An 11,612-nucleotide genomic window follows, 5' to 3' on the forward strand; every position below is an offset into this window, starting at 1 on the left:
GAAATCATCTAAAATACAACACATTGGCCTGCTAGTTTTCAGGCAGACATTTTTACTTAGGAATTATTTTGGTGATCTCCTGAGTACTTGTTTATTTTCTCCTTTTTCAAACTGAACTACTACTTCTACATTTAGTTAACGAATTATTCCAAATATCATCCATGCTTAAGTTCAAATTTCTCAAAATAATTAACAATAAAATCAGTCTACTTCTCTTTAACTTTACATCTGCTATTTAAATTTTTTGAACAATGGAAGGGCAGTAATGCCAGAGAAGATGAAGATGGTAAAATTTTGATTGCTTTATGATGTAGTTATGTGCCATTTCCCCTCACTAGGAATAGTGCCTCAAAAATCAGAATTATTTTTCCAAATACATTTTTCTCTCAAAATATGAAGAGTCACATTTCCTTCAGAACCCTCAAGCCAGTAGTTTCTACGAGATACAGGAATTCTGTGACATAAGATAAACTCCAATCTTAAATTAGTCCTGAATTTGGTGCCTACACATCCTCACAGAGCACCTATCATAACAGAAGCCTGACAGAATGAACCTCCCGAAATCTCTAAAATCAGGGGAGGCAGAAGCTACACATTTGTTCCCGCCAAGAAAACAGGTATAACAACACGTTTCACCTCAAAAACGTGCTGATCGTTGAAATCACACTAGAGTCCCACAGTTGATTTATGGTAAAAGCACATTATTGAGAGCCACTCTAGTGTGGACCGTGTTAAGGGACTATGTTGTACTGTCCAGGGGAAAAGTAGGAGTATACTAGAATTATAATGAAGACTTTGTGAAACATGATAATTTTCTTAAGAAAATACATTTTGAGGACTTATAAAATCATATGGAAATGGTTCAAGCTAATTACAAATGACTCCCCTATTAAATATAGTAGCCCCCCTAGAATTCACTTAAGTGTCAGAGTCTGAATTGGTCTTAATATAATTAGATTACATTTACTTTTTTTAAAAATAAATTTATTTATCTATTTTTATTTTTGGCTGCGATGGGTCTTCGTTGCTGCGTGCGGGCTTTCTCTAGTTGCGGAGAGCGGGGGCTACTCTCCGTTGCAGTGCACAGGCTTCTCGCTGCGGTGGTTTCTCTTGTTGCGGAGCATGGGCTCTAGAGCGCAGGCTCAGTAGTTGTGGTTCGCGGGCTCTAGAGCGCAGGCTCAGTAGCTGTGGCGCACGGGCTTAGTTGCTCCGCAGCATATGGGATCTTCCCGGACTAGGGCTCCAACCCGTGTCCCCTGCACTGGCAGGTGGATTCTTAACCACTGTGCCACCAAGGAAGCCTACGTTTACTTTTAAGCTGTAAATTAGTCTCTTCACTAATTATATATGGGCTCTGTTTCCCTAAAAACAACTTCAGTGAGAAAATTACCATAAGCATTTAACGATGATACTGGCTCCATTATGGTATGCTTGAAAAAAATACTGCAGACATTAAATTGTTATTAAATGCAAATGTTGGATATTACATGGAAGACGACGTATTTCTTGGAGATAAGAAATTCGGTGCTTAATAACACTTCCCCTCCCCCCCCATGAATAAGGACAGAGGAAAGATCTGGAGTTACTTGTCAACTCACCACCATTTTAATTAATTTTAATTAAGGTTTTGTAAAACTCAAATTCTAGGAGAAACCCAACGGTACAGTTACTGTATTATCAGGCTATTAAGCAACAATCTTCTTCTCTTAAAACAGAAAATCATGTCCAAGAGTGATAGAAAAGGTCTTCGAATAGTTGCTGTGGCCCAGTCTACCTAAAACGGTGGTTCCACTCTTGCCTCTCCGCTACAAAAAGCTTTCAACAGTCCTCTACCCTGATGGCTCACGATTCTTTTGCCAGATTTCCCTCCACACCCGTCAGATGCTTGTTGGGAGTCAGGTGCTGTTCCAGTCTCGTTTCGTTGAATTCTCACAAGCACCCTGGGAGGTCGGTGTAATACTGCCCTCTCTGCACTGCAGACTGGACACTGGGACCCTAAGCCATGAGGTCAACTGCTGAGTCCTCTCAGAGCTGGCGGTCTGGAGGCAGCTTGGGTGTCTCTTACATGTCTCCTACATGTGGCGCGCCACATCCTTTTTTTTAAATTAATTATTTATTTATTTATTTTTTTGGCTCTGTTGGGTCTTTGTTTCTTCTCTAGTTGCGGCAAGCGGGGGCCACTCTTCATCGCGGTGCGCGGGCCTCACTGTCGCGGCCTCTCTTGTTGCGGAGCACAGGCTCCAGACGCGCAGGCTCAGTAGCTGTGGCTCACGGGCCCAGTTGCTCCGCGGCATGTGGGATCTTCCCAGACCAGGGCTCGAACCCGTGTCCCCTGCATTGGCAGGCAGATTCTCAACCACTGCGCCACCAGGGAAGCCCCCACACCACATTCTTGAAGCTTCTTAGGCAGGCTCTCAAAGGGAGGTCTGTGTCCCACCCACTCAGGTTTGCATTAAAAACACCAGTTTCTGGGCCTGACCCCAGACCCACCACATGATTTTGGAGTAGCGGGGCCCAGAATCTGCATTTTAAACTAGCTCCCCAGGTAATTCTTCACTGCACCCTAAAAATCCAAGGAACACGGCCCAACACGGCCTCCAATTCGTCCTGGTGGCCTGGCTTGCACCTTCCACTTTCTTGCTGAACTAGGCAATCACAGCTTGGGGAATTCAGGACACTGAGAAGTCATTCATGGAGAGGGGAAAGGGCAAAGTGTGCTTGGGAGAAGCCTCCCCTAGTACAGCCAGGATTTGGGCTCAAACCTGGCCTTCAGCCTCTTTTCCCTACACCACTGCCATTCCTGGGACGTGCACAGGGGGCAAAAGGAATGAAACTCTAATGATGCCATTTCAGAGAGCAGGAAGAAGAGTCTGGTGAGTAGAGAATGAGGGAGGGGGACTTGGCAGAACTACAGACTTAACCACAGGTGGGCCCTGCCAGGGAGCTCCCAACCCTGCAACCCAGTGACCCTGTGATACCCATCACCACAAGGGCTGCTGGGGAACCCCACAGCAGGCTGTGCTGGGAAGTCCTTCCTCTCCAGGAAGCCGGGGTGTCCCTGCCATCTCTGAAGCTGCTCAGATCTGATTGTTCCCCACCCCTCCTCTCTGGCTGGTCAGCAGAGCACAAGGTAAACACTCCAGGGCGATAAGCGGCAGCTCAGCCTCCATACTGGATACAGCCTTGGAGGCTGCCCCAGGGGAAATTAGGAAAGGCTCAGGCCTTTATGGTCTGCACCACGCCTGAGACATTCGCCTGTGGATCATAAAAGCAAGCTCTTTTTGCTTTGGGGTCTGACAGCATCCCTTGCCCCTTGTCTGCTAACAGAACCCTCTTTACTGTGGTTTGAGTAGAACTGACTTCATGCCCTCCGCCCCCCACCCTCCAACCTCAAGGCTCAGACCTGGTCACCCCTCCATCCTCCGACGACAGCAGCTGATACAGGGATGGCCATACAACCAAACTGCTCCTTTCACAATTTGCCCCTAAAATTGTACCATGTGTGCTGGGGGAAAGGCTCCCTCTTGCCCCGGCATCTTTAGCTGCACCAAGTAAAGCTGGAGGTGTCAGAGACTATCTTTCCCACCAAGTGGGGAAAGCCTGCTCGAGTATGGAGCCAACACAGAAGACAGAGCCATTGTGGGGGGAGTGGGGGACTGAGCCTGAGACATCATTTAAATGCTTGGATTTAGCAGCACCCAAAGACTCTAAGCCACCAAGTCCCGCCCCCCATTTTAAACTAATTTGAGCCACATTTCTGACACTTGCAACTCACAGTCCTGGCTTTCTTCATTTTATGCATGTTAAAAAAACACCATAGGAATTTGATGTGTAATTTGCTATAAAATAATTTCTACATTTTAATAAGAAAATTCATACCAGAGAAGGTCAAATCATGCACTAAATTATCAGTATGTTTCTGTTTTAAAATTTTAAAAAATGAAAAATTACTTTGACTAATGCTTTGTTCAAGATATGAAAGTAATCACAAGTTTAAATTGCTACTTTAACTGTACATACCTTTAGGGAGTCCTGTGTCTTGAATGGGATATTTGTCTGACTGTAGAGACCAACAAAAGAGGAGTGTTATTTTTAAACACCGTAGTCAAGTATAAGATCAAAGTGAAGAGAAAGCTTTGTCTTGGGAAAGTCATGATTTTAATTTAAATCCTTGCAAGTTTTTAGCCTTGGATTTATCAATATGCCTGACCCATTGCTTGCTTTCATTCTCAATTTTATAGAAATGAAACCAAGGTGGATGAGAAGTTAATACTGGAACATGAAACAGAAGAAGCCTTCAGCTCTGACCACTAAACCACACTTACTCTCTTTTCTGCAGTGCTCTTCTATTTCCTGCAGCTCAAAATTGAGGGACATTTCTGTTAGTGAATTATGGGGACAGACCCATCTCTTCTCACCATTTCTGTGACATTCATTCGGGCCAATAAGCATGTGTTCTGGGCAGTACTCACAATTGGAGAGCTCTGTCACGGGTTGACTAGGACAGGAGTCAAAAGGTAACTATCCCATTAATTGCACGAAGATCTACAAATTAGTTACCCATTATGCACAATTCCCCAACGGTTAGTTGAGGGCAGTACTGTTACAGGGAATTCAAAATAGCAAATGCTCTTATAATCACATATTTCTTTGTTGGTACCAACAAATATGCAGGTATCTAAGCTTCTGGAAGCTTCTACTGCAGATTATACAATGTAGTCATTTTCTAAAGACTTCCATGAGAGGAGTGGGGATGCACCCAATCTCCCTAGCCTGTCCTCTGACCCCGGCTCAGTACCCACCATCATCTGCATCTGGGCCTTTGGGTCTATAGTCAGTCCTCCAGCCTAAAAAAAAGCTGTACCTCCCAACTCTCCTGTAAGTCTCATCACTATCTTCCTTGGACAGAAGAGGAAAAGAAACAAATGTGGAACCAGAGATTCTGTTTTAAACGCCTTTCCTTGGAGTTTCTTTGGAGCTAGGCAGTAAAGTTTCAGAACCTTCTAGAAGCCTCCAACCCCTTTCCACAAAAGAAATCAATCAATCATCTTTACGGTATCAGTTCAACCTGTGAAGGGGCTGGAGTCTAAGGTCAGACACACTGGTGGTCAAGCGTGTCTACATGACTGAGCCCCAATAACACTCTGGACCCCAAGCGTGGGGTGAGCTTCCCTGGTTGTCAATACTCTGTGTGTATCATCACACATCGTTCCTGAGACAAGTAAACACTGTCCACACAACGTCACTGACAGAGGGTAGCTGAAAGCTCCATGCGTGCAACTTTCCTGGGCCCTGTCCTATGCCCCTCTTCCTTTGGCTGACTTTAATCTGAATACTTTTGCTGTAATAAACCATAATCCTGAGTGAAAAAAGAAATCAATCAATCATCAATCACAGGGAACTTAAAAATCAAATACTTTTCCCCCAGACTAAATCCTTCTCCATACTCTGCTCCCCAGAGCATGGAAAACACATCTGTACCATAGTGCTTCTCAGGCTCTTTTCAAAGTATTTGTCTATTTCCTCAGACAGACTGTGTTTCAAGAGAAGGGTCCATGATCTGTGCATCCCCAGATTTTGACTCTGTTCAGACTACATGAACAAACAAGTGCAGGTTTCCTGGAGAGACCGACAGTTGAGATGGGCCTAGAGAATGCCCAGGACTCAGAGGACCGCGAGAAAGGAGCATGGTGATTGCAGATGGTGGGCGTGGAGGAGCAAGCCCAGGTGGTTGTTAGACGGGCCAGCCTGTAGGACAGATGCATGCTGGAGGTGGAAAAGGAAGACAGGGTTGGACACAAAATAATGGAGCCAGTTTCCATGGAAGACCCTGCAAAGGAGGCAAAGGGATTTAGGAAGGCTGCCATTCTAGGATCTCGGGAAGCTTGGCTCATTTAACACTGCTGCCTGCTTCGTGCCCCACTCTGCATATGGGAAGACGGTCAGCACAGCCTCGCAGGAAGTCAGGCAAGCAAATAATTCCCACACAATGCGATAAAAAGTAGGGACCATGGGGTTTCCCTGGTGGTGCAGTGGTTGAGAGTCCGCCTGCTGATGCAGGGAACACGGGTTGGTGCCCCAGTCCGGGAGGATCCCACATGCCACGGAGCGGCTGGGTCCGTGAGCCATGGCCGCTGAGCCTGTGCTCCGCAACGGGAGAGGCCACAACAGTGAGAGGCCTGCGTACCGCAAAAAAAAACCAAAAAGTAGGGACTATGGATAAGGCAGCACCCGAAGGCCCCAAGGCTGAGAAGCCTTCCCAGATAAGGAACACTTGGGCTGAGTGGTGGGTTGCATAGGAGTTCATTATGTGAGGAAGCAGGGAGGGGCCAGCACTATGGGTATCCCAGGACGGGGGGAGGGCGTGGGGCATTTGTGGAGCAGCAAATAGCTACACACAACTGGCTCATCAGGGGGATGTTGAGACATGGTCATGGAGGACCTCATCTGCCATGTCAAGGACCATGTATTTAATCCTGGAAGGAATGTTATAGTTGAAATGTGTCCCCTCCAAAACTACCTCAAAGTCCTAACCCCTAGTACCTCAGACTGTGACCTCATTGGAAATAGGGTCATTGTAGATAGAATTACTTAAGATGAGGTTATACTGGTGTAGGGTAGGCCCTTAATCCAATACGACAGACGTCCTTGTAAGAGGAGAAGAGATAACAAGACACAGACACACAGGGAGAAGACGGCCACGTGCCACCAAAGGAAGAAAATGGAGTGAAGCAGCTACAAGCCAGGGGACACCAAGAACTGCCAACGACCATCAGAAGCCAGAAGAGGGACTTCCCTGGCGGCGCAGTGGTTAAGAATCCGCCTGCCAATGCAAGAGACACGGGTTCTAGCCCTGGTCCAGGAAGATCCCACGTGCCGCGAAGCAACTAAGCCCGTGCGCCACAACTACTGAGCCTGAGCTCTAGGGCCCGCGAGCCACAACTACTGAAGCCCGCATGCCTAGAGCCCGTGCTCCGCAACAAGAGAAGCCACCACAGTGAGAAGTCTGTGCACCGCAACGAAGAGTAGACCCTGCTTGCCGCAACTAGAGAAAGCCCACGTGAAACAGCAAAGACCCAACACAGCCAAAAATAAAATTTAAAAATTAAAAGAAAAAAAAAGTGGTAACAGAGGTAAATCAACAGTGTATGCCCAACTGACACATGAGCAGGCCGCCTTTAACTTTAAGTTTGTCCTGTTTTTTCTTTCGATCTCAAGTTAGATATTTTGATTTCTGAAGAATTGGTAATTAAAAATAGTATTAAAAGTAGACAAGCAGATAAAGACCTCACGCAACCTAAGAAGACCACTTCTGATATGTGCAAAATGAGAACAGAGTCTAACACCATTTTTAACCTGGAGAAATCCGAAGTTTATTATGTCACAGAGAAATATCATGAAAAAGAAATTTATCTTGGAAAACTTTATTTTAGGGTTTCAAATTTCATGTAAGTACTAAGTAATAAAAAATATAAAGAAATAACAAAGGGGAAAAAGGAAAAACGAGTCATCACCATTAATGTAAAAGTTGTAACCTACCATATTAAGAGATATAGTGCTAGGGTCTGTGTCTTCCACTGGCTCCTTTGTCAAATGATCTGTAAAGAGAACAAATAGAGAGCATTTTCTTTAACTTCTCAGAAGCACAGTGTGTCCTTTGATAACTGTCTTCATATAGACACAAGCTACCCCAGTTTGGAGAAAAGCTTACTTTCAGTCATTAGTGGAGACAAAATAAGAAAGAATGAGTTCAGGCTGCATCAAGAAAGTGATGATGACTAATAAACTACATTAAAAAAATATTTTGGAACAGTTTACTTATAAATATCTACAAATACTCAGAGGTACAAACAACTACAAATTAGGTGAATGTGATATTAATGACTCTTTTGCATACTGGATTTTGAGACAGGCTGGGACCTGGGACCCTTTACTGGAGCGCTTGCACCTGGACAAACATCTCCTCAAGCAACAGAGTACAAAGAAACTATAAAAGACTAAAAATAACTGCATGCAAGTGCCGTTGGGCAAATTATGAACAACATACAGAAAAGAATACAAAAAGGACACAAACCAACTGCCATTTCTGAGGTGCCGGGAGCAAAAGCAGGGTACTGCACGTGATCCCTGCACACAGCACCACCAAGGGGGTGGTCAGGCCACCTAAGCCACACCTCAGGCCCGACCCACCAATCCGCTCCCACTCTCACCCCAGCTCACCGCGCCCCCCAGGACAGCAAGCAAGAAAGCGCACCTGTTTCTTGTTGTTACCCCTCATGCTGCAGCAAGAGTCCCAATAAAGCATTGCCTGAGTTTCTCGTCTGGTCTCTTATCGGCAACAATCTGATTATAACTTTGAGCAAGAAAATTAGGAAAAAAAGCTCCCCCTTTCCAAGACAGTTTACGAAACATCTGCCAAAAAACTATGTTGCTCGACAACCACTTATCCGTCTGAATGGGATCCTCGGTATTTTGTGCAGTCACTACACGACCTGCAAAGCCCTAAGTGGCCAGCCTTGGGCCAATCAAGATTCACCTCTCATTTTGCTCCCAAATCTTCATTAAGTACATACTGTGGCCCAGGCACTAGGTCCTGGGAATGCCTTGGGGGATCCAAACCAACAAAACAGGTCCACTTATGGAGATCATTTGTTTGTTCTCCCCAGATGTTTCCCATCTGAGAACGTGTCCAGACTTCGCACATTTCTCTCCCCGCAGGTGTTGACAATGCCCAAAGGAGAAGCAGTGTGAAGGGAACATCTCTTTGTTTTATGACAGGCTACAGTCACTGGAGGGATTAAAGGAGGTGGCCCAGAGGAGCGGGGGCAAAAGGAGAGAGTTTTTGCCAGTGTCCCCCCATGGAGCAGGGGACAGACACTGCAGCTCCACGAGTGGGGACTGTGCCGTGGTCCTTAGCAGAGCCCAGAGGTGGCAAGACCACATCAGGGAATGCACAGAGGGGGCTAACCCCTGGGTCTCAGGGTTCCCAGCCCCACAGAGAAACAAACCCGTGATTTGGGTCTGCAAGAGAAACAGAGGGCTCCTGGACCTCAAGAGTCTTCTCAGGCTTGGACAACAAGGACATCAAGCCCACCCGGATGCACTAAAAATTCAAGGCCCCTCTTTTTCCAAGCACCACATCATCCTCTTAGGTTCCTATATGACCCTAAGGAAGGGGCCAGGCCCCAGTTTGGACTGAAATGGAATTTCCTGCCAGCCCAGTAGATGACAGACTCAGACCTGGATTTAAGTCAATGTAAAGAAAATAAGAACAAACTGTGTTGCTAACTCCACCCTGAGTTTACAGAACTCCTGCTGCCCAAGGAAAGGAGAAGGCAATTATCATACAGAGCATTTGGTGTTAAGATGGTAGAAATGCAGAAGGATATGGAAACACAGGAGGAACACAAGCCTAGCCTGGGGTGTCTGGTGGGGAGTGAAGAGCGGGTAGAGAGGAGCCTATAGAGGAGATGACACTTGAGTCCAGAAGGATGAGTTGAAGCTAGCCAGGAGAAGTCAGGGAGGGAAAAGCATTCTAGGCAGAGGGAACAGCATAGCAAAGGCCTAGAGATGAAAAAGAACGGGACACATAAGCATACTTCAAATAGGTCCAGCCGGACACCTGCACTCGGTTTTCCAGTTTTTCCTTTCTATCCTTCTCATGTCTAGCTCCTGGCTGGGGAGCGGGTAGTAGAAGCCACCATGAGTAGCCTCCAGTCCTTTCTTTCCCTCCTATCACAGCCTAGTGTCAACCGCTTAATTTTCACCAAAGTGTATCTGGATGATAAAACTTTTTTTTTTGGCCACGCGGCCTTGTGGGATCTTAGTTCCCTAACCAGGGATTGGACCTGGGCCTTCAGCAGTGAGAGCGTGTTGTCCTAACCACTGGACCGCCAGGGCATTCCCTGGATGATAATACTTTAAAAGCTTACCTCCACTAGGGGGGTGGAATTTTAATAGGAATCCTGTGCAGCTATTGCCCACCAAGTCTATGACAAGTTAGGCCTGTTTCCTACAGAGACATTAGTACGCGAGGAAGGAAAAAGATGAAGAGAAGAAAATGGAGGAGATAGCTGGGAAAGGCAGAATTACCCCCAAAAGCAGCAGTGAGAGTGCAAACAGGACAGTTAAAGGGAAGGCACACAGGGCCTGGGAGGAGGCGGCTTGGGTCCTCACCGCCACACCGCTGAGACCTAGTGGCCTGACGTTGAATGAGTCTAGCGGTATGACCTTGGATATGACTCACGTTAAGTGTTCCCGGGCTCTGGCTCTTCCTCTGTAACAGGAGCGGGTCCACGTGGCTGGTTCCCACACCCAGCTGATCATCATCATTCTGGTCAGGTCAGGTTTGGGAACGACTCCCCCTGAGAATCTGTGCCTCAGAGGGTGATGGGGTGAACAGGACCACAAGTGTTTGGAGGCCCAAAGTCTCTTGCTTTGGTCTGAAACCTCTGAGAATAGACGGAATTTAAGATGGGAAGGGCACAGAGAATTTAGGGGTTTTTTTTTTGTTGCTTTCTGAAGCACAACAGCAAAGTGAGAGGGCAATGAGGAAAGGCTCAGGCCATCAGGAGAGGTTTAGGACCAGTCTTAGAGGCACTTTCAGGTCTTTATTATTTTCATTCGCATGGTTGTGACCGTATCAGCTTCTGACGTTGTATCAGCTTCTGACGTAGACCAGGCTGGGGATGAAGTTCTTCCTTACATGTTATTGCCAAATCCGCTCACAGACCCAGGCCCACGCTGTCGCTCCACTTGTTCTAGCTGACCCCGGGCCTTCCCCCGGCCCTTGCTGTAGTTCACGCAGAAACACCTTTGTTCTCACAGGCCCGTGCTGTGTAGATTATTTGGAGGAGGGCTGATCCTGGTTATTTGAGGCTAGTCTAGAAGCAGTTGTCCTAAAGTATTTCTGAGAGCTCTTGGAGCCACATGTTTACATTATTAGTATGAAATCAAATAGTTTACTCAGAAGCTTTAAAATGTTTATTTTTACAGGCCCCAGGTAACAGCAGGCTGGGCCTCTAGGCAAGGCTCTGATATCAGATGGGGCACGAAGAAGCCAAAACAGAAAGGGGGATCGTGGGAGCTCCGAGGTGGTAAGGCCGGCAGCTCAGCCGGGGTGGGGTGGGGGGACCTTCCTCCTGATCCTGGCTGTTGCTTTACTGTCCCAAAGCTGCCTCCATTCTCCTGGATTGGTGACTCTAAAGAAGGCAGAGGTCACCCCAAATTAGCTGGTAATTGATCAAAGGGGGTCTCACGATGGCAATGAGAATGATGTTTAATTCACATGAGCATCTTCTGGGGAGGTCCTCAAAAGGTGAGCTGACGCCACTCAGCTGCTGGAAGGGCACCCGGCCGGGCACCCGGCCTGGCTCCCGGAGGCCCCAGGGGACAGCAAGCAAGGCCAGCTGCAGTTACTTGTTTCTCTGGGCCTCAGGTGCCTCATCTGTAATAGTCAGGGGGAGGGGGGACAGAGAGCCTCCACGTGCCCTTCCAGCTTTAAAAGTCCATGAGTGGTGAGAAGTAGGGGCCCCAAAGGTGAAAAGAGCATCTTCAGGTGAAGGTCACTCCAACACAGGAAGCCCAGTTACAATTAGAGCTCCCACTTATCC

General features: G+C 46.9%; 1 protein-coding gene across 7 annotated transcripts in view; it reads right to left on the reverse strand.

The window, feature by feature from the left end:
- The window catches only part of EDARADD (EDAR associated via death domain), a 61,755-nt gene that overhangs the window by 43,723 nt on the left and 6,420 nt on the right, over window positions 1-11,612 (reverse strand). For 6 of the 7 annotated variants that reach the window (XR_003005491.1, XM_024761466.1, XM_024761463.1 and 3 more), the window contains exons 2-3: window positions 7,540-7,598; window positions 4,021-4,060 (exon numbers count right to left, since the gene is read on the reverse strand). Coding sequence is in view for 6 of the 7 variants with exons in the window: in XM_024761466.1 (XP_024617234.1) it covers window positions 4,021-4,060; window positions 7,540-7,598 (99 nt within the window). In the remaining variant the exon portion in view is untranslated. The remainder of the gene's footprint in view (window positions 1-4,020; window positions 4,061-7,539; window positions 7,599-11,612) is intronic. The other variant, XM_024761467.1, reaches the window with a different exon arrangement.

Source organism: Neophocaena asiaeorientalis, unplaced genomic scaffold, assembly GCF_003031525.2.
Source record: "Neophocaena asiaeorientalis asiaeorientalis breed wild unplaced genomic scaffold, Neophocaena_asiaeorientalis_V1.1 scaffold166, whole genome shotgun sequence".
Taxonomy (NCBI): domain Eukaryota; kingdom Metazoa; phylum Chordata; class Mammalia; order Artiodactyla; family Phocoenidae; genus Neophocaena; species Neophocaena asiaeorientalis.